Source organism: Pochonia chlamydosporia, chromosome 6 (genome assembly GCF_001653235.2).
Source record: "Pochonia chlamydosporia 170 chromosome 6, whole genome shotgun sequence".
NCBI lineage: Eukaryota > Fungi > Ascomycota > Sordariomycetes > Hypocreales > Clavicipitaceae > Pochonia > Pochonia chlamydosporia.
The window spans coordinates 1,246,060-1,269,948 of NC_035795.1; the positions used below are offsets into that span (position 1 = coordinate 1,246,060).

Here is a 23,889-nt window from a genome sequence, read left to right on the forward strand (position 1 = left end):
AATCACAGATATGCCAGCCCAGAGAGGCAACAATTCTAAATTGCCGCGGCTGTATTTACTAGACGACGATAACTATTGACGCAAAAAACGAGCGCACCTCTACGGAGCATGCCTGGTGTGGTTGGGGAATCTGCTCCGAGCAACTTTCCAGGTCTCCATGGATTGGTCGTATTTACCAGGTTAGGGTGGTTATGTCCAGAGGTGGGTTTGCAAACTACTATCGGCAATTCGTCAAACGACACGTGCCTCGTTCCGCATGGTTTCAAAGGGAGGCCGATCAACGGGATACTCTCGTCGCCATGATGCCGGTGAAGCATGAACTGGGCGATGTGGGACGGCGGTTTTGTTCGACAGAAACCATGCTGTTCACAAAACACCGAGCCACTCCCGCTGTACCAATGGGACCAATGGCCGAGGGAATAATATCTGGCTGAACGCGAGCAGAGAGTGCCAATATTGCTTGACCATTGTTTCAAAAGCTGGCTGAATGCATTTAGGTGCTGGCGGTTAGTTGATGGAGCCGACTTTGCTAATCAGCAACCACACCTGATATGCATTCATGCTTACATCAATTCAGCTTTCTGGTACGTCGTATGCACGTTCCCTGACCCCGGTAACCGAACGACTGCAGATGGGAAATGCAAGTCATCCTTTTGTCGCCTGCATAAAGGTGTAATATGTGCAGTTGCTTTTTCTTACATCGACGCAAGGCGCACTTGCATCTGACAGCGATGCTCTGCCTTTTCTTATCCCAACACACAACCATGTCATCCTGCTGGGGTTTGATATACAATGCAGGCTTCATCCAAACAAAAAGATTGTGACTTAATTAGCCGGCATGTCCCGCATTGAGTAACTAAATGTTATTGATCACATCGTCTGTGGCCTTGTCGAATCCAAGGTTTGCCTGGGGGTGGACTTTGCGCCCCTGCCTTAGACTTTGCCCTTGACGTGCAGGACATGTGCAAATACATCATCAACTTACTGCCATGTCACGCCAGATACAGCTGATACTGGACACTGGAGTAAGTCGAATATGCACGCCACGCCCTGACAAACGCGCCCGCTGGTGCATATTCTGGGTTCAGGCTGGTTACCACCCTGTCTACTGGCTGCATATATGAACCAAGGTTTAATTCTGCATGTCCTGCCATGCTATATCTCAAGCTCTGTTTCCACGGGACGCCAGCGGCCCGGCATGAAGATAGCCAGCGATCAGCTTCCAAATCTAGAGTATTTTTAGACTCTCAACGAACAAATGTTGAGCTCCTGTTCTTGGCGACAACTCTCATAACATGGTGCCGGCGTCAGCGGCTTCAGAAGTAAGACGCATAGCCACCAATTCGTAATCTTCCAATCCGGCAGATCATGCAAAGTACAAGGAAACAGCACCAAGGAGACAGGATAACCGGCAATGACAGACAACGGCATCCACACTACGCCATCATTTTCACATCAGCAAGCCAATTACTCGTCGCGAATTTCATTACCAATCTCTAACACATTCGGCACTTTCTATGTCGTATCACGCCACGCCGTCGGCATCATTTATTTAGCCGCCAACTTCTTGCAAGCACCAAAACACGCACCCTCTCTCACACACACGCACCCGTCACTCATCACCTCCTCATACTCCCAATAAGTTCCCTCTGGGCCTCGCGATCTCTCGCCCCGTCGCTCAAGCTCCCCACGCTTCGCAAATCACCAACCACATCCTTAGCCTTGCCGAAGTAGACTTCCTGCAGAAGATTACGCATCTTGAGCTCCATGTCCTCGACGAGCCGGCCCACGTTTGCGATGTGGCTGTCGTCATTATCTACCGGCAGATCCTGCTCCACCTGGCGCGTCATATTACCACTGAGATCCATGTTGCCGAGGCCATTGTCCGCCGTGGCAAGCGAAAGGATAACCGTAGACGTCAACTTGTAGTGCGTGGTTCTTCCTCGCTCAATCGCCTCAAAGACATGGATGGAATCCCATACGCCTTCCGTCGAGCCACCCGGTGTAGATGCTACAACTCGTTAGCCTTTCTCCATCCCAAAACTGACACCAAAAGGGTCCAAAAACTCACACTTCTTCAACAAAACCACACCCGCAAACCCATCGTCCAAGTTCCAAAAGTAAACGCTGCTCACACCGCCCTCGTAGTACAAGTCTCTATAAATATCAAACGCCTCGTTCGCCTTCATCTCCATCTTTCGCACCCTCTCGCTCGGAATGGCCCCCTCGCCTGCGCCCTCGCTTCCACCGGCCCCTACGCCCCCTGCGCCGCCCTCATCCAGCGGCGGATCGAACTGGTTCGACCATGGGGAGCGGTAGCTGTCCCCGTCGCGGTTGTAGTCGCATAGCAGGTATTCCCGTCCGGATTGCTTGCATCGTCGGATCGTGAGCGGCTGGTCCACCGAGGAGAGGAGGTCCTCTGTTAGGTCTGGGGCGAGGGAGATGATAGCGTTGAGGTGCGAGGCTGTGTGTTTGGGGTTCAGGCGGCGGAGGAGGTCGCTTGCTTTGTGTTAGCGGGGTATGAGGGGGAAGGATGGGGGTGGAAGGTGACCTACAGAGCCGAGTCGAAGGGGTCAATGTCCGCCATGGTGAGTGTGGTTTTTGGAATGGTGGTGATGAGGTTGAAGGACGGCGGTTTGGTGGTTTGCTTGATGTGAGCTTGGTGTGACGCGGCGGGGTTCGATTGCCCCACTTGAGCTTCGGACTGGTGTTGCGGACAGCTACCCTGTGGAGGTGGGAAGGAAATGCGTTACACGGTTGAAATAAACTCCAATGGGAATATTAGTGGCATATGGATTGAGTTCTGGTGCCATGTGGTCCGATCAAGCTTGATGGAAAGATAGCTACATGATTAGCTATCAAATATCAAGAACAGTTTACACCTCACAAACCATACACCAACATATACATCGCCAAAACTTAGAAGAGTGCTGTAGCACGGATAGTTCCATTTACTAAGAACTACTCAACTGATTTGCTTCCAATAACCAAATATACCACCCCCAGGCCACACAGACCAGACCACACAGCTCTACAACTCCAACAATACTCCTCGCCGAAAATGGTAGACCGTTAAAAACATTACCCAACGCCGTGCCTGCTGCCCATTATGCATCCAGCATGAAGCAGCCAACGCCCAAATTCCATACCCATCACACCCAAAGATCCCCGTCTCCAGACAAACCAAAACAAAAGAAATATAACGATAATGGCGCAATTTCATTTGCAGTCCCCTTGTTGCTTCACCCTCACATCGAACCTGCTCCTTCCGCTGCATCCAAATGCTGCTGTAGTTAGACCTCAAAAACGTAATATGTACTGCCACAGAAAAGGCAAAGAACAATGACAGAACCCGCTAAATTGGGCAAGCAAGGCGCTTCGGCTAGTACTGCCTCATGCCACTTAGCTGAGCGTGTCTGTATGCTGCAATGCCAAGGAGGTAAGAAGCTGCGACATAAAGCGAGGCATCGGCCTAGTCAATCGTGTTATTGCAAATCAAACATTTGGCACGTTCCGTCCAGGTTCGATCTCCTCCTGCAATATTTGGCCTCAGATCTGTTATCACCCAGGCCATTGGGCCGTCATTCATCTTCAAGCTCGCCTCGAAGAGTCCCTCGTATGGCTTGTCATCCGCAGCCTTCTTGCCACGGCCCTTCTTGGCAGATGTTGTCTTTACGCTCTTTGGACCAACTGAATTGGGCGGCCCAGGTGTTGGGGTTTGTGTTGCCCCTTTGGGCGTCCCTTCATTGTTTCGTATCACAAGGGTATGATCCCCGTTTTCGCTTGGTCCTTTAACATCAATCGCAGAAGGTGTGCGCTCTTCCTTGGTTTCTGTCGGTGTAAGCGGATGCTGTACAGAGTCGTCATCCGTTTCCGTCTTCACCGACGTCGATTCCTTCTTTTCGGAAATGTGTGGTTTGTCGGTTCCAAGTCGCTCGTATACCTGCGTCAGAACATCGTGTAGGAGACATTCGTGATGAAGCCAATTGCCGCAATCTGGGGTTGTACAACCAATCAACGTTTTATCGGGATTCGCTGGGGTCTGGCATTTGCAAGTCAAGTCGACTGACTATTCAGAAAGAGTTAGTTCATCCAACAAAAATGCGTGCAGAGAACGGCTGCTGTGCGTACAGAAATCTGAGACGTCCGGCAATTGAACGCTTGTCTCCAATATAGCGCATCTTGAACTTCGTCATCGTCCGACTCAATCCAATGATGAACGGTTGCCTTCATGGCTACGCTGACGACGTTGATTACATCCACTGTCAAGCTTTGGTCAGCACTAATCGCATACGAAGAATGGATAATGAATTGCGCCTTACTGTGGTTTGACGCGATGAGTTCGTTCTGGCCGTGATATGGTTGGCGACCACTAATGGTCTTTTTGCCATCCTGAGTTCCCGGCGGCAGCTCGTCGGGCGAATACATCCAGTAAATTCGCGCGTATACGTGATGTTCGTCTGCAGCCCTAACCTCGAGAATTCGGGCAACCCAGTAGTCGGTTGACTGTAGCAAGCCGTTTCCGCCATCCGCGGCTTTTCCAGTCGCCTTTTGGCGCTCGATGGTTGCCTCGTTTGCAACATAGACAAAGTCGTCATTACAATATTTGTAACCATTCACTGTGTACACACGGCTTGGTAAGCAAAACAGCTCCTTTGCGAAGACGAGGCAATGCCTGACTAGACTAGGAAGCAGGTCAAAAGCTGCCGCGCAAGAGGGGTTAACTCACAGACGAAGCTATTATATCGCGTCATGTCTTGCCATCGCTTCCGCGGCTCGACGGTGTAGGCGAGATTCATGGACTGATTGGATTTGAATTTACCCCGGGGCTCAAACGGCGACATCTGGACCAGCTCCTTCTTGGTGTTGTTCGAAGCAGCGCCGTCTTCGTCGCCATCGCGTTTTCTCTTCTTGGCTATATGATCGCGCTCCTCAGAGCTCGGGGCAGTGACCATCGCCACGGTAAAGGGACAGTCGGCGCGGTTCTCGTCCGTGACGGTACGGGACCGCTTTCGAGATTTGGAACTCATGGTGGGCGACTGAAGGAGATGAAGAAGGACGGCGAGATGGGAGAAAATGAGAGCAATCGCGGCGTCTCTGCGCCGGGGATGTTCAAAGGGTTGCGCGTCGAGAAAAAAACACTGGTGTGGAGGAGGTGGGCAAGTGGGAGGTTATTCGCGACGCCAGTTGGGCCAAGCTTGACGGCGAACTAGTCGGACTTGTATGGTGGATGGTGGATGGATGGGACAAACAGATTGACCAGAGCAGACAAGCTAAACTCTGGCTGGCTGGTGTGGTGTGGACACTGCCAACAGGTCTTGGACTGGCCGTGGTCAATGAGTGGGCGCAAGTTTGTTCGTCACACCAGACCAGACCAGACCAAACTAATCGTAAGCATTGGCAAGGGACAGCTTGAGAATACCCATTTGCCAGGCACTCGGCCAATACCAAGTCCAGAGCTGACGAACAAGGGGGGAACAATAGGTGGTGTTGGTGGTGCTTCCACGATCCGCGATCCGCAAACTGGTCTGGTACTTGCGCTGCACTGTCCGCGTACAGGAGAATTGGAGCGGGCGTCAAGAGCTTCTGGAAGCTTGGGTTCAAGATGTGAAGATGGCAAAAGGAGAGGAAATATGCTTCAGATCACAATAACCAATGCCAAGTGTTGCAGAAATATGAGATTCGAATGAAAGAAGCCAGCCAAGCGAAACAAGCAGCGACTATTGGTGGGCCACCAGACTTCATGTTGCCAATTGAATTCTCTCAATCGCGGAATGCCGGTGGCTGGTGAGGGCAGGCGCGACTGTGACAGCGACTGCAGCCAAGGACAAGGGACAACCGCCAACTGCCAACCACATCCTCGCTCTGTTTGCACCAGACATCAAATTTAATCTCAAAAGCACATGCAGAGACACGGAGCACTGCATATAGAGCAAACACTTACGCCATCGAAGCAACATTTGTGCCCACATGGGGTGGATAGTCTCTCGATCACATCTTTCGAAGTGGCTGTAAATGATTTATTATGACTACTCCGTACTATTGTATCGAAACGCGCAGAAGCTGTAGGCAGTTTGACCCGGGAGAATTCCGATATCCTACCATCATGGGAGTGTACACTGCCATGTTTCTGCACCTGTTTGTCATCGGCAGTGAACAAGCAGATCTTGCAAACTGCCACCTGTTGCAATTACAAGCTCGCAAAATCAGTTTGAATGACCTGGGTCTGCAGACGACCAAACCCCATTAGGAGAAATCATTGCCATTGTTTGTGACATTCAGGCATCGTGCCATCTCAATATACTGTATCCATTAACTTCAATAGTCCGAGAGTATTCCGCGTTTCCCTGGTGGTAAAATCAAAACCCATTACAAACGCCGGCGCTATGCAATACACCATGAATCAACAGCTTGATTCAAGAAACAAACTATCCACACATTCTCAAAAATACGGCTACGCGTCCTCGTCGTTGTCCACCAAATGCGCCTCTTGCGACACGCACACCTCAGAGCCCTCAATCTTGGCGACAAGCTTCTCGCCTTCCTTCTTTCCCCTCTCAACATCAATCAGCCAAATTAACGGTGCTGGTAGGCCAACCAATGCTCCCAAGAACCAAAATGCTGGACGGATACTGCCGGTCCTGTCGATGATTGCCCCAACTATGGTTGGGCCAAAGACGCTGGATCCCTTGTCTGTAATGGCGTACAGAGCGTAGAATGCAGCCTCGGACCCAGGGGGTATCAGCTCTCCATAGAGTGAACGGCAATAACTACTTAGACCGCCCATGACAAGGCCGTATATGGCGGCCAATGGATACATCTCCCACGGTTGTTGGAGACCGATAACGCCCCAGTGTTTCACAAATGGGAGGTACCCCATTAATCCATACAAAGGAATGAGTTCAAAAAGAGCGATGCAGACCAGGATCGTCTGATGAGCTTTCAAGCCCAAAGCCCGAGAAACCCAGGGCCAACCAAAGGCACCGAGTATTCCTGACATAGTTGTTATAACGTTAATCATGCCCAGTGCCCATGGGCGCATGTGCAATTGTGTCTTGGCGAATAAAATGGCGGTGCTGGATGTCGTCGCGATGGCATCGGAAAGTAGGAACCAACCAGCAAGGAACAGCATGATGTCCGCCAGACGTCTGGCTTGCTGAACGGTTCGGAAAAGAGACTTCCAAGCATACGTCAAATATGGTATCCAACCGAAAGCGCCCTTCCGCCCAGTGCTCACCAAGGGTGGTCCAGGCCTGGGTCGTAGCCACATGGCTGACGGGACAGTAAACACTGCCCACCAGGTTCCAATGACGAAGAGAACTACTCTCTGAGACCATGTTGTGTTTTTCATGGCAAGTAAAATGCCAATGGATAGGCATTGCAGAAAGAGGGCAGCAATGTAACCAATGCCCATGCCCTTCGCAGACATGCGAGAGGACAGCTGAAGCTCTGTTGAGGTAAGTTCTTCATGCGTTGGTATCCTACGAAGCCGAAAACTAGAGGTAGGGTCATCGTTCGGCAGCAGCGGCGAAGTTGGATCAGCACCATCATCCTCCAGAGTGCCGACCGACTCATCCAGTGCTCGAGACTCCAACGCAGAATCCGCCAAGTCTGGTGATATACCACGCCGAGCATTAATGACTTCGGGGTGATTTCGTACCAACAGAGGCAAGAAAGAGTTCAAAAGCACAAAGGATGCGCCAAACGACGTGTTGGAGAGAATAGTGAGAATTGCACCAAGGATGTATGTCTCTTTGCTGATGAAGATGTAACACATGACGCAGAAAGCGCCAAGCCAAGCAAACGTCAAGAGAAGTTTCTTTCTGTAATGTCCATGATCGGCAGCGCAACTGATACTCACTACCAGAAGCGCTTGTAGTAGGACGCTGACAGAAAAAGTGTACATCGCAAAGCTTGCGGTGTTGATTTCGAGGCCCAAGACATAGACGACGCACTGTCCGTCATCTCCGCCTTTGCTGTCGCTCGATCCGCATGGCTTCGTAGGGTCTGAAACGAGTACACCGTTTTCTCGTGCCAAGGTTTCGAGAAGAATGGGGATGAATGAACCTGTCACGCAAAGCGAGTCAGCATCGCAGACGTTGTCAACGAAACCATTGTACCCGGAAGACGACAAACAAAGTCTGGCAAGTCTGAAAGTATTGCATAAAAAAGGGCATTTGCATTGCAAAGCGTAAAAAAACTTACCGATTCCACACACTACATAAACTTCGGCCGCAAAACCGTACATGTACCAACCAAGCAGTTCTTTGCTGCTAGTCGGCCGCGCATCGTGACCCGAGTAGTAAGGCGCGCCGAGACGGCGCAGATCGCTGTCACTGCTGTGTGAGCTCATGTTGCCGGAGGTCGAGGATCGCTCGTCATCAGCCTCGAAAGAAGATGTAAAGGAGCGAAAGGATCGCTTCGAAAGAATTGATATACCCGACCAATGTCGACGACCCTGGAGCTCTGGGCGGGTGAGGTGGGCTTGCGAGGGCATCTCGGAGAAGGAAGCTTCAGCTCCCCAAATAGGCGGCTAATATGGGTCGCTCCTGCTTGCTGTACCACCCCGTGCTCCCTTACCCCACACGTGATTGGTACACCTGAGCTACTGGTTGTGAGCCAGCAATCGCTGAAGAGTGCTGTTGGGTTTCAATGTTCCCAACAATGACCAACAAAATTCAGATCCTACCTGGCTCAGATCGAATTCTCTTCTGCTTGCCGATGTCGATGTAACCCGATGGGAGATTCGCACACCTACGCACAATGGACCTGCGTCAGATCCAAGCTTTCCGTTACTGAATTTGTCCGCTGGCACGTCCCTATGGAGGTGTAAAGGACCTTACTGGCATCTTGACTGACTGTTTTACCACTGACAGGGACGAACATCAGACGAAGAGGCGCGATTCAAGAATGACTGCAACATGCCGGCATATATATCCTGCTTGAACTACGTTGGCGGCATAGCGGTCCCACCGACATCATTCCCCCTTCGGCGGTATTTTCGAAGACTCGCACATCTACACCTCAAAAAGGAGCCCTGAGATGTCTCACGGTGTCTGTTAGCTTGCCAGTTGATGCACGATGAGGCAAACCGGCCAGCTAACCAGGCTTCCCCAGACTGTCTAATGCCTTGTCCTTGCCGCCTATTCGTCCAGTGTTGGTCCCTTCCCTTAGCGGCCCTCCACCGACGTCGCGCTGATGTGAGTTACATTCCCGTGTGGAAATTCGCTGGGCGGCATCATGGGAAAGTCAATGGCATTGATGCGGTGTCTCACTGGGGCATCCGGCATAAACTCACATACGGTTTTTTTTATTAAACTAATTTTGAAGGAAACAGGCTTCAACATGACTTCCGACTGTGTGCTCGAAACAAAGGACGCAATTAAGATAGGCGGTGAAACTAGGCGGGACTCGCCGTAACTCGAATCGTCCCAATGTGACTTTCCGCTGTGGAGGGACCATCTCAGGGATCTCAGGCGGGGTTCATTAGCAGATGGTGGGACGATCACGAGTTCACAAGGTTTACAAGGGCGAGCTGGCTCGTAGATCAGTCCTCCATCGTATCCACTGGAAATCTCTCACCGAGTTTGGTGGTTCAGTCACAGGCAAGATGAAAGTCCCCTCTGAGTCTTGCGTTAAAACATTGCAGTGCAATATAACATGCCTAGGCGATATAAAGGTACATTGCTGACCTCTGCTTCACTATCCCGCCTGCAAAGGAACGAGCTCTGACCTTGGCGTCATCCAAACAGGCTCCAGCATCATTCTTTGCGATACTATGCCGTCTAGCCGCAAGTGGCAAGCAGAACTCTTATTAACCCAAACGAAACAATGATCCATTAGTAATGGGAGCGACCGCGAAAGTAAAAATTGCATGTTACTAGGATATCATGTCGGAAATTTTATAACAAGCAAATCAAAAACCAAAGCGAACATCATCCACCAGACACCCTGCCCTCAGTCTCGAACGTCGGTTCTCTACTTCTTCATTGCGCCAAACAGCTTCTGCTTCAGCTTGTCTGCCAAGCTCACCGGGGCACCATTCTCGCCAGTCTTGGCCGCAGCCTTCTTCTCGTGGCCTTTCGCGACATGCTCGTTTCCTGCGCCGCCACGACCAGTGTGGTAATCCTGGGTGTCTTGACTAGCGCGGTATGCAGATTCGGGAACGATGTCTTTGTCTTTGCGATTCGTGGCCGCGGATCCGACATCGCCAATATTGCCAGCACCTAGTTTCGTAAAAAGATACATAATTAGCATTTGCCGCTCTCACCTGTCAATTGGGCCAAGGGATTCTCTCCGAATCAGTCCAAGTTTCTTGGTTTTCAGCTAGAAATGAGGCGCAAAATGCGCTGGCTGCGCAAACCCCAATTGTTCGACCTGATAAGAAAAAGCCACATGCCGCACGCCAAGCGATGTTTTGCGATAAGGCCAAACCAAGAGATGACTGAATACAGTCGTTCACTGACAGGCGCAATGGTGTGCGAAAAAATTCCGGCCCAGGAAGGGAGAGAATGCATCATCTTACCTCCTCTGCCAGCACTGTACGCTCCGTCGCCATGGCTCCCTACTACTCCAGCGCGAACGACCTCACCGTCAACGTATTCCGTCTTGTCGGGATTGATGTTGCCGGCCCCACCTCGACCGTGGGAAACTTCAACAGCCATGACCGCAATGTATTGAGATAGGTGAGATGTTTCAGTCGTGTCAGTTGACCGTACGTGAGGTTGCGAGTGTCAAGTTTTATAAGGTTGCAGACAAAGGGCGCAGGAACCGGAAACTTTAATGTCAACCTTGGGCTGTCTGGGCAAGCTTTATATCTGGTCCCCAGCAATCAAATCATATCACCTGTTTGCGGTTCTGATAAGATGGAGGCGATAGAGACCATCGTCATGGGTGGGTCGCCAGCTCTGGCTAGCTTCATTGCGCATTGTATTGCATTTTCCAGTGCACAGTATTGTACAGAGTAATCGATGGCTTGATGCACACAAGCTCAACGAACTGTATTCGGGTAGTTATCAGTCGAGCATCATCAGACGGTCGCTTAGTGGTGGTGTATCGGCGAGGGTCGGAGACGCCAAGGCCTGGGGATCTGACAGGTTCTGGACCAGTCAGAGGGTGCCGATGTGCTAGAGGACCCGTTTACGTAGCTGAAATTGGTGACGGGTGGATGGTGGTCAATAAAGGGAAGCTTATCTTTCAGGTTGTAGCCGAAATCAGCTTCTTATCACTTCATCGTCCACAGCCATTTTTATTCTGGTATCACCCAATATGGCTCTATGAAATGGCTTAATTCACGTGGGAGTGGAAATTGGTCCAAATGTCGCGAAATGAGATGCCTGTATCCATCTTGCTGAATGCTTGTATTGCCTTCTACACCAAAGAGCGCCTCTTCTACCGAGTATACTCATGAATCCTGTATGTCCTTTCCACTCCCGCACACCTATCAACTCCAAAATCATCTATGTTACCCTACTCTACTACGCTCTTCCCGCTCGTCCAATTTGCAAAATCTCCCCCGTCAAAGCCTCATCCCCCCTAAGGACCGGCCATGACGCCCCATTTGCCTTTACCAAAACCACTTCCAACTTCGTACCGAGAATCTTAAACGACGACTTGACTGGGTCAATCGGTCCATAGAGCGGCACATCAGCGGTGTACCGCTTTGGCGGGGAATCAGTCGTGACCAAATCGAGAACCAGCTGCTTTTCTTGAAACTCAACCTTGGCGCTCTCCTTGTTGATCTTCTTGAGGAAGAAAGCCGCAATGACATTCGCGGCTGTCTGGTAAAAATCGTGTCTGTAATTTCCAACGTATGAGCAAAAAGCCTTCCAAAACGACGGCCCCCAAAGCAGAAACATACCTGACTGTAGTCAAAATTTCCTCTCCGCCCGATCCCGCCTTCTCCTTCTCCTTCTTGCCACTGCCAATGAATAAATGCCTATCCTTGGTCTTGCAGCCTTCAATCTTCATAAACTGGTCAAACTCCAAGACTCGCCTCTTGCAGCACGAGTACCCCTTGCTGCCTTCGTGGAAGATCGGCACACCGGGGTGATGAACGCACGTCTCTCCCTCTCGTGAGCTGCCCGTTTTGTACTTCTGTTCGCATGTTCGCCGGCGACAGGTCGTTCCGTCGGGGATTTCTAAGCTTGGGTCATCGTCTTCTGTTTCGGGGGGAGGCGGGGGCGGCGTCGGCGCTGATTGAGCGGGCTGTATGGGAACACGGGTTGGGGCTGAAGCTGTGAGGGCTTCAATCTTCTTGGCGAGTGAGTCGTCGTCTTCTTTGGGCTTTTCTTCCACGGGAGGAGGGACGTCGGTTGTGGAATGGGTCCCGGTTGTGCAGGGTGGGATGGTCATGAATTCGTCAAAGGTGAGGACGCGGGGCTTGCAGCATTTCCATCCTGAAAGTTTGTTAGTTAGTGTGCAATGTATGGCTTTGACGAAACGAGTATGATATGGAGAGGAATTAGGAACGGTTTATACCTTTTTGGCCCTCGTGAAAGATTGGAGGACCGGGATGATATTCGCACTTCTCCGTCGGATCAGTGTAGGTCTTGCCACAGCCCTGGTGGACACATTTCTGCGCCGTAGCCATGATTGTACTTGTCCCTTAACTGATCCTGCTTGATGGAAGAGGGTCAATTCAACTGGATAGTTATTCCGCCCTCAATCCAATGTAAAGAGAGACTTGGTAAGCCTGCGATCTTGGTTGGAGTTTGTCTCGTGGTGGGGTGGGATCTTCTAGAATTACGGCGTCGGCGCAAGTCAAGCTCAGCTTGGATTGGACATTGTCACCGCTTTCCTAATTGGATGCGGGGCTGCAGCTCCACTTCTCGTTTGAGCCGGAAGCTTCAATGTTTCTGGCACCAGCTTGCTTCTGCCAAGAATGCCAGTGCTCCCACTCTCGCATTGACAGTTTATGTGATAAAGGAATCCCAGAATCTACAACCCGCTTGAACCCTGCAAGTATTTGATTCTTAGGCGGCTCACGTGCTACTTATTGACCCATTCATTATCAACTTCAAATTGAATTGCATCTGAAACCTCAATTCTCAACCTTCAAAGGCACGAACATTCACCATGTTTGTTACTCAACGCCTGCTTCAGGCATGCAGAATCACACTTTTCAGTCGCGACAATTGCGGCCTCTGCACCCAAGCCAAAGGCGTCTTATCCGATGTATGGGACAAGCGACCCTTTGCGTACAAGGAAGTGAACCTAGCCTTACCGGAGTCCAATTCCTGGAGAGAGCTTTACGACTTTGATATCCCAGTGGTACGCCGATTCACTTAGCTCATTAGCACATGCTAAAGGGGTTCATAATTGCTCACATCTACCTAGATACACATCAGCAAGGCCAATGCCCCCGAGGAGCAAGTCAGTGCAGCAACTAAAGCCGTCAAATTAATGCACCGGTTCACCATCCAACAAGTAGAAGAAAAGATGGACCAAGTCGAAAAGAAGTGATCCTTTCATCCTAACCAAGAGTTGCACCAACCTCGCCGTCATCTAATACGATCCCTTCTTCTCTGGTGTAGGACCGCCCTGAGAAGCACTGAATTGCTGCTTCAAAACGTACTCCAACGCAGTATAGTCGGCAGACACGCTAATCATGTCGAACCCCTGGTCAGCAAAGAGCTTGGCTTGCTCGCCACTCGTAGCGTACATGCCGCACTTCTTGCCGGCGTTGCGACAAGCCGCGAGGATTCTGGCAATAGCTTCCTTTAGCTCGGGGGCCATGACGCCGTCTAGAATGGGGTGACCGATGTTGTTACCTGTATTGGATTCGTTAATACCGGTGATGTACGGCCGAAAGAGGGAGGGGACTGTGCAATACCAAGATCAAATGGCCCAATGAAGAGGACGTCAATGCCCTTTACGGCAGCAATTTCTTCTACTTCGTTCAACGCCTCTTGTGTTTCAATCTGCACCATTGTCAAGAGAGCATCGTTTGCCTGCTGCAGATACTCTGTAAATGAAGGCACGGGGTTGAAGCGTTCCGGTGCGATGGGAGACCCAAATCCTCGCTTGCCCCATGGTGGGAATTTGGCAGCTTGCACGAGCTCTCTGGCTTGGTCTGCGGAGCGAAGTAGCGGGACGAGAATCTAGAATAGTCAATATCATTAATCTTGATTGGGACGTGGTACCTGAAACTTACACCATGAGCGCCAGCGTCCAATGCACCTACACCAGTCAACGTCAATTCAAAAGACACGCATATGCAATATCAACAACTCACGCTTAACCATCCAAGATTGCACATCCGGCAATCTCACAAGCGGTGTTACACCCAATGCCGCAATTGCTGGCACCGCATCATGCATGGCACCATCTTTGTGCAACGTTAGCCCTACCCAAACAAGCAACCTTGAATCACACCACATACCATCTATATTGCCATGCTCACAGTCGACCATCACCCAATCTACGCCAGATCTCGCCAGCAATCTCGACACATTTGCTCCCGGGATCATCTGCCACATGCCCATGGACTGCTTGCCCTGAGAAAACGCCGTCTTGAGCCTGTTGCCCGCCTCCATTGTGCGTGGTTGTGAAGACAAGCTACTCATGCTGGATGTGATGACTTTGGGGAACGCGGATAGAAATGATACGCCTTCGTGCTTGGTTCCTGCAGCGTTACACAAAGCTCTGCTTAAAGGGATATTACTCTTGGAAATTGAGACAATCGACCTTTTCAAAAAGGCGTGCATGACAAGAATGAATGAAGAACAGTCGTGGTTAAGAGAGATGTCATTTGTATTCAAGTACTGCGGGGGATGGTCTAATTCAGCGGCATCGGCGTACGTGCCGGTTTGAAGCGGATAAAACGCCGTCCATCATTAGTGTCTGGTACGTTTATCCTACAGACAGGTCCGTTTTGGTATTGAGTTTTGCAGTACCTTGGGCTTTGGTTTGTTAGTGACATCGGAGCTTGCGGATGGGTTCAAGGTTCTGAATTTGCGGGGATTGGAAGGCGGAAGTGGGGGTGACCAGACGCTACATCAAGCTGCTGAACGGTTTGCTGTGGGGGTTCAACTTGCATTGGGGTATGGTGCCTGGCAGGATGAGCGGGAGATTTCTGGTGCATCGTCGGGCCTATGTACCCCGAGAGAGCTTGGGGTTTGCGACCTCGGAATGATGTACTTGAGTACGCTGACGACCAATGCTCTGCGTCTGCGCATCGTGGACGAATTGGAACAAATGTTACGACAGTAAGGCGTCCGAAAGCGGAGAGAGCGTCAAGTAGATCTTGATGTGTTGTGTTACATGTTCCAACACCTCAATGCTGTAGCTGGGAGCCATCTAATGTTGGTTTAGGTGAGCAGGCGGGCGAATACAAAGAGCTGCTTCACCCTTTGCGGTCTTTTCCTTTCTGCTCATTTTGTATTTCATTTCTATTGGAAGCATTTGCCTTACCTAGCTGAAACTTCCTGGCGCTTGCGCCATATCAAATTCTAATCGTTAAACACTTTTTGGGCCATATTGACTCCTCGTGTTGCATTGCCCGGATCAAACACGTCTTATAAATCTCTTCTCTGTAAATGCCGCATCGTCTTTGTATCCTATCATGCCGCATATCCTTTCGCTCGCCTTGTGATGGTCCATGTCGTAAATCGATGGACCGTAGATTCGTAGCTCGTTAGTCTTGAAGGCAGCTGTGAGAGGATATTAGCAATAGATTCTAATATAGGGGCCCTTGTGGTATTTGGTCGCCAGCATACCCCAAGTAATCTTCCTTGATGCTTCCAATGGCCCACATTTCGCCAACTTCTGTTCTTGTTCCAATGATCTTGACGCGCACGTGCGTCCCGGGCTCAATGACCGTGTCTTCGTTATTGGTAAATTGAGGCGGTGTGGCATTGGGATCCCACTTAATTTCGCTTGGTATTAGCTGCTCTCGATATTAGCTGCAGTTGCTCGCAGAAGGTATTCACAAGCGTTGTTTATCATACATGTGCCGAAACGAATAGTCGCAGTGGGCCAGCCTGCGCGAAGAAACCTTGAGGGTTGATGGAATACACAACGGCATCGACCTGCTCTAATGTTAGAATCATGCTTTGTTCCATCAAAGCAGTCTTGCCATCATACCGTCTCGCCCTTGAATGGTCGCCAGACGACAGCACGGTAGCCGACGGTGAATTCTGCCAAGCCGTTGCCAGGAAGGATGCGCCCTTCGGATATATCGAACGTGTCCATGATGGAAATGATGTAGTAGCTTCCAGCGCAAGTGCCCTCGACATCCTTTAGCAGCTTGCTGGTGACAAGTTCGTGCATGTTGCGGCCAAAGTAGGATGGATGCAGGGTCACCCTGCGTTCCATATTGTAGAGGAAGAACATTTTGCGTCCTGGCGCTGGCGCAAACAAGACCAGCAGTGACTCGGCCGGGAAATGTATATCTTGAGAAATCTCTTGACGAGATGGAAGGCCCGCAAATCTCAAACGAGCTCGATGATGTTCGACTGGCGCCGATTGGGTGGTCGTCAATCGCCAGGATACGCCGCTGAGGACGGAGCGGCGAGGGGTGTAGAGGAGCCGGGAGTCGGAGGAATACGTGTGAAGAAACTCTCCACACCCCGAGAAGTGCGCGGCTGGCTCCCCTTCTGGGAGTTGTTGGCGATGTGGTTGATGAGCAGGAAATGGACAAGACAAGGCTGAGGAAGCAAAGTGAGGTGCCGTCGTCGCGGGTCGTTGAAATCTTGTCCACTCAGGACATTGGCGAGAGATGGGTGGTCCGTGCGCTGCAGCCTGGTCGCGGTTTCCTTGTGTCTGGCAAAGAGCTTGTCTGAAATGAGACGAGTTGTGAGGAAGGAGCAGCTGGCGCAAGTGCACAAGTACGCAAGTATCCCGTAAATGCAAATATTTCCTGAATTGATGGATGCAGGTTAGTAAAACCATTGATATTTTGTCATGACAATTGACATTTATCTTTACCTCTCAGCGCACTCTTCGCACGCACCTTGCTCTTTGCTCTCTGAATTTCGCCTGCTCCCTAAAGTCCCCTACTACTACTACCGGCCAATGCGGGTGGGTCAGCGACACCAGGCCAAAGTCTGGAGTGCGATCTACCTGGCTTGCAGAATGGTTCCCATCTGGTGAGTAGAGGCTTGACCCGAACAATGAGAGGACAAGGGTTTCTTCCAAGACCGGTCATCTACCGTGATACAATTGGCGGGAGTGAACCCTGCGGCAGAAGCGTCCTTTTTCTTAAACCAACATCGATGTCTCCGATGTCAGTTTGCTCCATTGAACTGACATATTATATTGACAGATGCCGAAATGGGTATTGGTTGCATGCCTGGGTATTTAATACCCGTGTTTGTTGTCAGCCCAGCGTCTCTTGTCAGGAGAAAAGAGTCTGGTGGCCCCTGGATTGGTTAGAATGGACCTCCTGGACGCCACTAAGCTTGTTGGACTGCCCTTGCAGTGACAGGTTAGCACCCATCGCGGACATTGATACGAAGCACTCAAGGGCAAAGAAGCCGGCTCGGAGTATCACCGAAATCTCCAGGTTTGCCCTACAATAACGAACGGGAAGGATTATTCCCACAAGTCGGACGGGACCTTGCTTACACATAGAGTAAGCCCACCTTAAGCCTGGTCTGCAACCCTGTTACTAGGAAACCAGATGCGTTGGATGAGAGAAGTCGTCTTTGCCTCTCCTTGGTGGCTCGGTTCCGCCCTGTATTACACCAGACCACACGCTTCAGTTACTCTGTGCATTCCTTCCCCACACAAATGTCATGTTCCAGTTGCAGCGCTCCTCGTGGGCTGATGGCCAAGAGGGCTCTACCTACTGGTGGGAGGTTTGCACACTCACCGGTGCTGTTGCTCCCATGATGGCACCATTGGAAGACTGAGAATCGAACACGGACGAGTATGCTGTCTACCATTCGCAGGTCTCCAAGTGGTGACAACCGCCTGGAGAGTTGGATTTTTGCTCGCGTAGGGATGATCCGAGGCCAGGCTGGTCCTCATTAAGTGGCTCCATTCAAGCTCTGCGTGTCACTCTCTTCCTGGTCGCCCTGCTCCTTACGAAGGAGCTTCTAGGTTCTGGGTTTTCGGTTCTAGACCCACGCCCCTTAGCCTCACAACATTTTCACCGGTGTCTTTGGTGGATGATGAAGAGATCAATGCACAAAGGCCAGAGTCAGGCACCAGAAGTCAAGTCCTTTTGCTAGCATGACACCCCCCTGAGCAAATCAATTTGGTGCAGCTGCCACAGAGGATCGTTGTCCGCGCTCAGGCAGGTGGTGGCTCACAGCGGCGACGGAAGGGGAGGGCCAACCGGATCCCGACGAGGCATAGCTGGCACATGAACCGACGTGGATGTAACAAACCTGTGCTGCCATCTCACCACTTCAACAACTCATTCGCTCCCTTTCTTTTCCATTTTCTTTCTGCCATCCACTTCTATCTTCCTTGTGCAAAAGGGCTCCTGAGGAGGCGATATCGCCAGCCTTTTCCCGCTCGACTTCTTCCTGCTGCTTAGTTTGCCTGCATTCGCGTCTCGGCTCCTCGTTCCGCCATCGTCCCGCAGCTCGCTCATTTTTTTCCCCTTTGCTCGTGTGTCGCGTGCCCACCATGTCGCTGGACTTGGAGCACCACCTTACCTTTGTGAGCATCACCACCCATGGAGCCTCGGATGTCCTTCGAGCTCCAAACAGCCCCTCATGCCCAACAACCACGCTCGCGACTCAACATAATGGCTATACTGAGCTCAGTGCAGTTATACTAACCGTGCGATATATAGTATGGTGCTTACCACCATAACTCGGTCAACAAGGTTATTCACATAATATGTGTTCCTATTATTCTTATCTCAGCCTTTTGCATGGTATGCTTTGCAACACATGTCATCTTTCACTTTGTTGAGACTGGCCCTAATTCTTTCTCAGGCTACATACACGGGCACCCTTGTTCAGACGCCTAGCTGGCTCTCTGTCCCGTATCTTGACCTCAACTTGGGCACTATTGCAGCCCTTGTGTACACGGCGCTTTATTTGCTGCTCGAACCTGTTGCCGGATTCGTCCTGGCTGCGTTCTGCTTGGCCGGCACCGCCTACTCAAACTACCTCAGAGCAGAGGATCCAACCCAGACTTTCCAGATTGCGCTTGGCGTCCATATTGTCGCCTGGATTGCTCAATTCATTGGACATGGAGCTTTCGAGGGACGCGCTCCCGCTTTGCTGGATAACCTGATTCAGGCCATCTTCTTAGCCCCACTGTTCGTCTGGCTGGAGGTTCTCTTCCAGCTGGGATACCGCCCTGAGCTCCAGGCTCGTGTTGAGAAGAGAGTGCAGCAAGAAATTGCCAAGTTCAAGGCCGCATCTAAGAACGGCAAAGCAACATAATTGCCACTTGCGCGCGCGCCATTGAACACGCGCCTGTCATCTTCTCAAACTATTCAAGGGAGCACGAAGTAACATGCCAAACCGAACTATTGTTGCATAGAGCAAAAAGCCACTCATCATTTGCTCTGTGTGCGTACCTCAACACGTCTCGAGATTTAGCGTCACATATTTCTTGAGAAAAGTAAAGCTGGATACGGAATTGACACTCGCCGCCTAAATATAAACAACCCAAATTGCTCCATCCGACCACTAACTTCTGTTTATATCGAACCCCAATCAACTAGCGAATCGTTTTCTGGTGGTCATCGCACCGGGTTCCTGACGCCAACTACACAATATCTGGAAATTGCAAAAAAATGTATCATAAGGGAAAAGATGGTGTTGAACCTGCACCGGAGGAACCGGGGGAAGGAAGCTAAAGACGAGGATGAAAAGCATAACATGGTACAATGAACCGTGTGGCTAAAAATCAAACTTAATGGTAAAATGTGAAAACAATACTCAACCTCACCCAATCCCGTGTCCATATGTCCGCACATTTATGTATACTGATTTGCTTTTGTGACAAGGGGTGAATTTTAAAACCTGTTTTCTCGTCCTTCGGTTCTCGCTGCTGAATGACAAACTAATGAGTCGGTAGACTCGTTCTTCTTCATGGCGCTCTCGATGTCCCTTCGTGCCTTCTGCTGTTCTGGCGTGACGAAGAACTTCTCTTTATATTCTCCTACGGGAGGCGGTTTGAGGTGATGGGGCGTCTTGGCCGTGTCATCGAACAAGGCGAGTGTGCTGGCCCTTCTTGAGCTGGGCGTCGACTGCAGGAGTGTCATGGCTGACGCTATGCTGCGTCTCCAGCATCGACGCCAGCGTGATTTGTCCTCTTGAAAGTACTGAGCCCAGTACGGTTCCCCAGATATGAGAGTCGTGCTCGATCCTGTGCTATGTCTACCTGCAGGTAGCTGTAGCGGTCCGTCCACGTGTATCGTGTGTCGTTCACGTCGAGAGGCGCATGGCTCGCGAACGTTGTTCCCTTGGTCTCCTGCGAGACTGTACGTGAGTTTGGGCAGTGACTGGTGATTTGGCGAAATCAACCCTGCATCCTTGTCGAGACACTCATCGCACTTTCTGCTGATGGGTGTAACACTTCGATTATCGCACGTCCTGGAATGCCGCCATGGAGACCAACCCTGCAGGACTTGCGATATCCTCGTGAGGGTAGCTCTCTTCTTGTGTCTTGGGGTTGGCTGGCATGGAAGAAGGTGAATGCTCTCATGCCTGCATTCATATTTGTTGATATCCTTGCACATTGTCTTGTTGTGGATCGGGTTTCCAGCCGAAAGTGGGTGACGTGGGTCGAGATGAGGCTACGGTGATGGACAATGGTGTTGAATGAGGTTCCAAGATTTGAGATGGGTCAGGGATACAAGTTATCCAGGGCCGAACAAAGGCGTGGTGAGGTCGGCTTCAGGATTGTGGGAATTAGTGAACATGATGAGTGTGCTGGGTGAGCTTTTGGTTGCTGAGATGTGGGAGGCGAATACTGCTTGATGAGTTGAACAGGGTGGTGAAGTCGTTGTGAAGATGTTGTATTTTGGATGGCTGTGTTTGAGGGGTGTGATGAAGCGGTGGACAGGCTGCGGACTCGGCTATGACGTTCTTTGTTTTTTGTTCAGATAAGATCGATTGATGGTTGTTCTCCACGGAGTTGAGTTGGTGAAGATGTGAGTTCAGATGACAGTTGGGGTCCAACAAAGGAGTGAAGATATCACGAACCACAAGTTCAACAACCACTTACAAACAAACCCCTCTGTTCACATCAATTACATCCACGTATGTTCATATATGTCAACTACCTACAATTTACCCGTCCTATTCACATCCCTCTCCCGTAACTTTCTCTCCCTCTCAATAGCATCACCAAGCACCACTCCCCGACCCGTCACCCTCAACCCCAAAATCACCGGCGCACCAACCCAATTTCCAAGCGCTTGCCTCAGAAACAAACCCTCCTCAAGCCTCTTCATCTGCTCCAGCACACCCACCGGCTTCCCCTCCACACATAGCAAAACCTCCGTAATAAGCCGAGCCTTTTCTAACGTTGCCACTGCCGCTGGCCTCCGTATCTCGCTATACCGCTCCAGAGAAGCATGTAGCTCATCTCGCGACCATATTCCATGATTCGCATGTCTTCTCAGTCTGGTAAGTTGGTTCATCAGCGCGGCACTCATCTCGAGTGCTTGGCAGGCGCCCATCCCATTGGCAGGGGATATCTTGCACGCCGCATCGCCGACTAGGACTGTACGGTGTGTGTGCCAGTTTGGTGCTGTGTATTCTTGTAGCGGGACTTTGAATTTGCGTATCGTGTTGGTGTTGATGCTGGTGAATGTGGCGGCTGGCATGATGCGCAGATGGGAGACTGATGCGCATGATTCGTCTGCATCGGAGGCCGTGTATCGGGCTTTGGGGACGTTGATGTGTTCGAATATAAACCAGTATATTATGCCGTTCTTGTCAGTGAATCCTAGGATGCTTGAGTTGGTGTTGTACACGCCGAAGTGGTCGCCGGGGAGGAGGCCGTGAGTTGGTGATGACATGCCGTATGTGCATGTAAATGGGGTGGATATATCTGCAGTTCATATTGTTTACACTGATATTTGTTTTCAAAGGCCATAGTATATGTGTAAGATGCTTACATTCGTCAACGGGCTTCAAGGCATCTATATGCCCTCTCACACAACTCTTCACCCCATCCGCACCAACAACCAAATCAGCCGTGTACGACGCATTCTCCGCGTGAACAATAACATAATCGTCATGTTCTTCAATCGACGTCACTAGACATGGCGCCTTGATACACTCTCTTCGTTTGACACTCTCCCATAGCATGCGGCGAAGCGTCGCACGTTCTGTGAAGACGTAGTCGTATCCTAGCCTACTACATTAGCTGCAACTATACAAATTGAGGGTCAGACTTATTGAAGGTGTACCTTTCTCTCCAGGCAGCGAGAAAACTATTCCGTATAATCAACCTCCCTGTGCCGTCGTACCTGTACATTTCGGCCAGCGCACCCGCCTCGTCTTCTAGTCTCGCTGCGAGACCTAGCTGGTCTAGGATACGAAGGCCGTTAGGCTGTATGCCTACCCCTGCGCCTTTGTCTTCTTCGAAGGAGGCTTGTTTCTCGAGGAGGATATATGTGAAGTTGAGCTTTTCGCAGATGAGGGCCGTGGTGAGGCCGGCGATGCCGCCTCCTATAATGGCGATTTCGTATCTGTTTTGCATATTGTTTTTGGAGTTTACAGGTTCTTTTTTGAATGGATTGGTGGAAGTGGTGATGTGTTGGGAATGCGAGTTACGGAGCGGCTGACCTCCACGTGAGGGTGGGTGACGTTTGGGGGAGAGGATGATGGGGATGTGGTGTTCAAGGTTGAAGGAATTGAATTGATTTCATGTTGAATTCATGAAGGGATAGTGCGCTATAGCCATGGCTGAAGCAGAAGTTTTACTGACAAACTGCGGTGTGAATATATCGCAAGGGATGATTTAAACTACATGGTAAGATATTGGGAATAGCTTCATGAAGACCATTACGGTAGACAGAGCCAGGTCACCGGAATAACCTCTGCGATCTAACGGCCTAAAAATTGTGTTACAGATGAGCATGCTCTTTCACTCCGAACCTCAATCGGGTCATCGTGAGGCGAGACATTGTGATAGGTGGTAATTCATCCCACCAACCAGTGCTGCATATCGTCAGCAGCTGAAAAGGGCGTCAACTACAAATACTTGTGATAAATTCTGTCGACATCGTGTATGTTTGCTGAAATTGAGAAGTCACCTTGGAAATAGGAGTCGTCAACGAAGATGGTTGCGAGACAGAGACTGCACTTACGAAGAGGATACCGCAGTACCCATTTGATTTGCTTTAACTAATATAATGCCTGTGTAAACTTTAACATCTAATTTAAGGGCTTATCATACTGTGATTCTGGGTTATTGAGCGTGATAAATATTGCTGATTCCACTTGACTCCTCAACGTAGTTTTATGCCACGCATCATGCCGGCATCGAAGTACACCATCACCGATTCTACAACTGCAAAATAACCATGTACTGACTTACTCTATCCGTCGAGCCTACCGCGCTTTACCTAGAAATCCGCGGCCCGCATATCCACGCTTGATATGGCGAGTCTACCCAGGAATGCAAAACCTAGATCCGCAGTCTCACACCGAAGCACAGCTAGTCGCCTGTCTCGCCTCACTCGGAACGTGATGACCAGAGCTACCACTGGCTTCTAGTGACACATTCCTGTATTCATTCCTAGACGTGGCAATCTATCCACCTACAGAGAGGCGCCTCGGATGTCCAAATCTGTAAACCTGTCGGGACAATAACGGCCTGATGCCAAAATCGCACGTCGAAACAATGGCAAAAGAAGTTGATTTTACTTTCAATTTTGGCATACCGCCAACTAACTCGTACATTGACATATGAAAAAAGAATAAAGAATCTCGCCCTCTTCTCGTACGTTACTGAAGGTTG

The 23,889-nt window shown here is 50.5% G+C and overlaps 12 protein-coding genes across 12 annotated transcripts; 3 read left to right on the forward strand and 9 right to left on the reverse strand.

Annotated features, from left to right (window-relative positions):
- Positions 1-35: 35 nt before the first annotated feature.
- Positions 36-805, reverse strand: VFPPC_16456 (hypothetical protein; the record flags this gene model as incomplete). The annotated part of the gene is made up of 2 exons (XM_018294209.1): positions 36-529; positions 598-805. The coding sequence occupies 2 exons, from the start codon at positions 803-805 to the stop codon at positions 36-38; spliced, it is 702 nt and encodes a 233-aa protein (XP_018140902.1).
- An 814-nt stretch (positions 806-1,619) lies between these two features.
- Positions 1,620-2,587, reverse strand: VFPPC_09179 (F-actin capping protein beta subunit; the record flags this gene model as incomplete). Its single annotated transcript, XM_018287762.1, has 3 exons — positions 1,620-2,011; positions 2,072-2,499; positions 2,556-2,587. The coding sequence occupies 3 exons, from the start codon at positions 2,585-2,587 to the stop codon at positions 1,620-1,622; spliced, it is 852 nt and encodes a 283-aa protein (XP_018140901.1).
- An 885-nt stretch (positions 2,588-3,472) lies between these two features.
- On the reverse strand, positions 3,473-5,030 carry VFPPC_09178 (ebs-bah-phd domain-containing protein; the record flags this gene model as incomplete). Its single annotated transcript, XM_018287761.1, has 4 exons — positions 3,473-4,069; positions 4,132-4,262; positions 4,323-4,619; positions 4,730-5,030. The coding sequence occupies 4 exons, from the start codon at positions 5,028-5,030 to the stop codon at positions 3,473-3,475; spliced, it is 1,326 nt and encodes a 441-aa protein (XP_018140900.1).
- A 207-nt stretch (positions 5,031-5,237) lies between these two features.
- VFPPC_18021 (hypothetical protein) lies at positions 5,238-5,690 on the forward strand (the record flags this gene model as incomplete). Its single annotated transcript, XM_022429684.1, has 1 exon — positions 5,238-5,690. The coding sequence occupies one exon, from the start codon at positions 5,238-5,240 to the stop codon at positions 5,688-5,690; it is 453 nt and encodes a 150-aa protein (XP_022285244.1).
- A 764-nt stretch (positions 5,691-6,454) lies between these two features.
- On the reverse strand, positions 6,455-8,497 carry VFPPC_09177 (MFS transporter family protein; the record flags this gene model as incomplete). Its single annotated transcript, XM_018287760.1, has 2 exons — positions 6,455-8,067; positions 8,206-8,497. 2 exons carry the CDS (start codon positions 8,495-8,497, stop codon positions 6,455-6,457), a joined length of 1,905 nt encoding a protein of 634 aa, XP_018140898.1.
- Positions 8,498-9,978: 1,481 nt separating this feature from the next.
- On the reverse strand, positions 9,979-10,664 carry VFPPC_18022 (hypothetical protein; the record flags this gene model as incomplete). The annotated part of the gene is made up of 2 exons (XM_022429685.1): positions 9,979-10,226; positions 10,526-10,664. 2 exons carry the CDS (start codon positions 10,662-10,664, stop codon positions 9,979-9,981), a joined length of 387 nt encoding a protein of 128 aa, XP_022285245.1.
- An 813-nt stretch (positions 10,665-11,477) lies between these two features.
- VFPPC_18023 (CHORD domain-containing protein) lies at positions 11,478-12,592 on the reverse strand (the record flags this gene model as incomplete). Its single annotated transcript, XM_018292321.2, has 3 exons — positions 11,478-11,796; positions 11,861-12,398; positions 12,481-12,592. 3 exons carry the CDS (start codon positions 12,590-12,592, stop codon positions 11,478-11,480), a joined length of 969 nt encoding a protein of 322 aa, XP_018140897.2.
- A 485-nt stretch (positions 12,593-13,077) lies between these two features.
- VFPPC_16454 (glutaredoxin domain-containing protein) lies at positions 13,078-13,464 on the forward strand (the record flags this gene model as incomplete). Its single annotated transcript, XM_018294207.1, has 2 exons — positions 13,078-13,272; positions 13,339-13,464. 2 exons carry the CDS (start codon positions 13,078-13,080, stop codon positions 13,462-13,464), a joined length of 321 nt encoding a protein of 106 aa, XP_018140896.1.
- Positions 13,465-13,506: 42 nt separating this feature from the next.
- Positions 13,507-14,537, reverse strand: VFPPC_09176 (HpcH/HpaI aldolase/citrate lyase family protein; the record flags this gene model as incomplete). Its single annotated transcript, XM_018287759.1, has 5 exons — positions 13,507-13,772; positions 13,835-14,102; positions 14,156-14,181; positions 14,237-14,329; positions 14,384-14,537. 5 exons carry the CDS (start codon positions 14,535-14,537, stop codon positions 13,507-13,509), a joined length of 807 nt encoding a protein of 268 aa, XP_018140895.1.
- A 1,100-nt stretch (positions 14,538-15,637) lies between these two features.
- On the reverse strand, positions 15,638-16,335 carry VFPPC_09175 (RNA polymerase Rpb7-like domain-containing protein; the record flags this gene model as incomplete). Its single annotated transcript, XM_018287758.1, has 4 exons — positions 15,638-15,653; positions 15,720-15,889; positions 15,951-16,031; positions 16,087-16,335. The coding sequence occupies 4 exons, from the start codon at positions 16,333-16,335 to the stop codon at positions 15,638-15,640; spliced, it is 516 nt and encodes a 171-aa protein (XP_018140894.1).
- Positions 16,336-18,579: 2,244 nt separating this feature from the next.
- On the forward strand, positions 18,580-19,349 carry VFPPC_09174 (ER membrane protein; the record flags this gene model as incomplete). The annotated part of the gene is made up of 3 exons (XM_018287757.1): positions 18,580-18,612; positions 18,749-18,832; positions 18,894-19,349. The coding sequence occupies 3 exons, from the start codon at positions 18,580-18,582 to the stop codon at positions 19,347-19,349; spliced, it is 573 nt and encodes a 190-aa protein (XP_018140892.1).
- Positions 19,350-21,199: 1,850 nt separating this feature from the next.
- VFPPC_09173 (FAD-dependent monooxygenase) lies at positions 21,200-22,626 on the reverse strand (the record flags this gene model as incomplete). Its single annotated transcript, XM_018287756.2, has 3 exons — positions 21,200-21,972; positions 22,040-22,278; positions 22,334-22,626. 3 exons carry the CDS (start codon positions 22,624-22,626, stop codon positions 21,200-21,202), a joined length of 1,305 nt encoding a protein of 434 aa, XP_018140891.2.
- Positions 22,627-23,889: the final 1,263 nt, after the last annotated feature.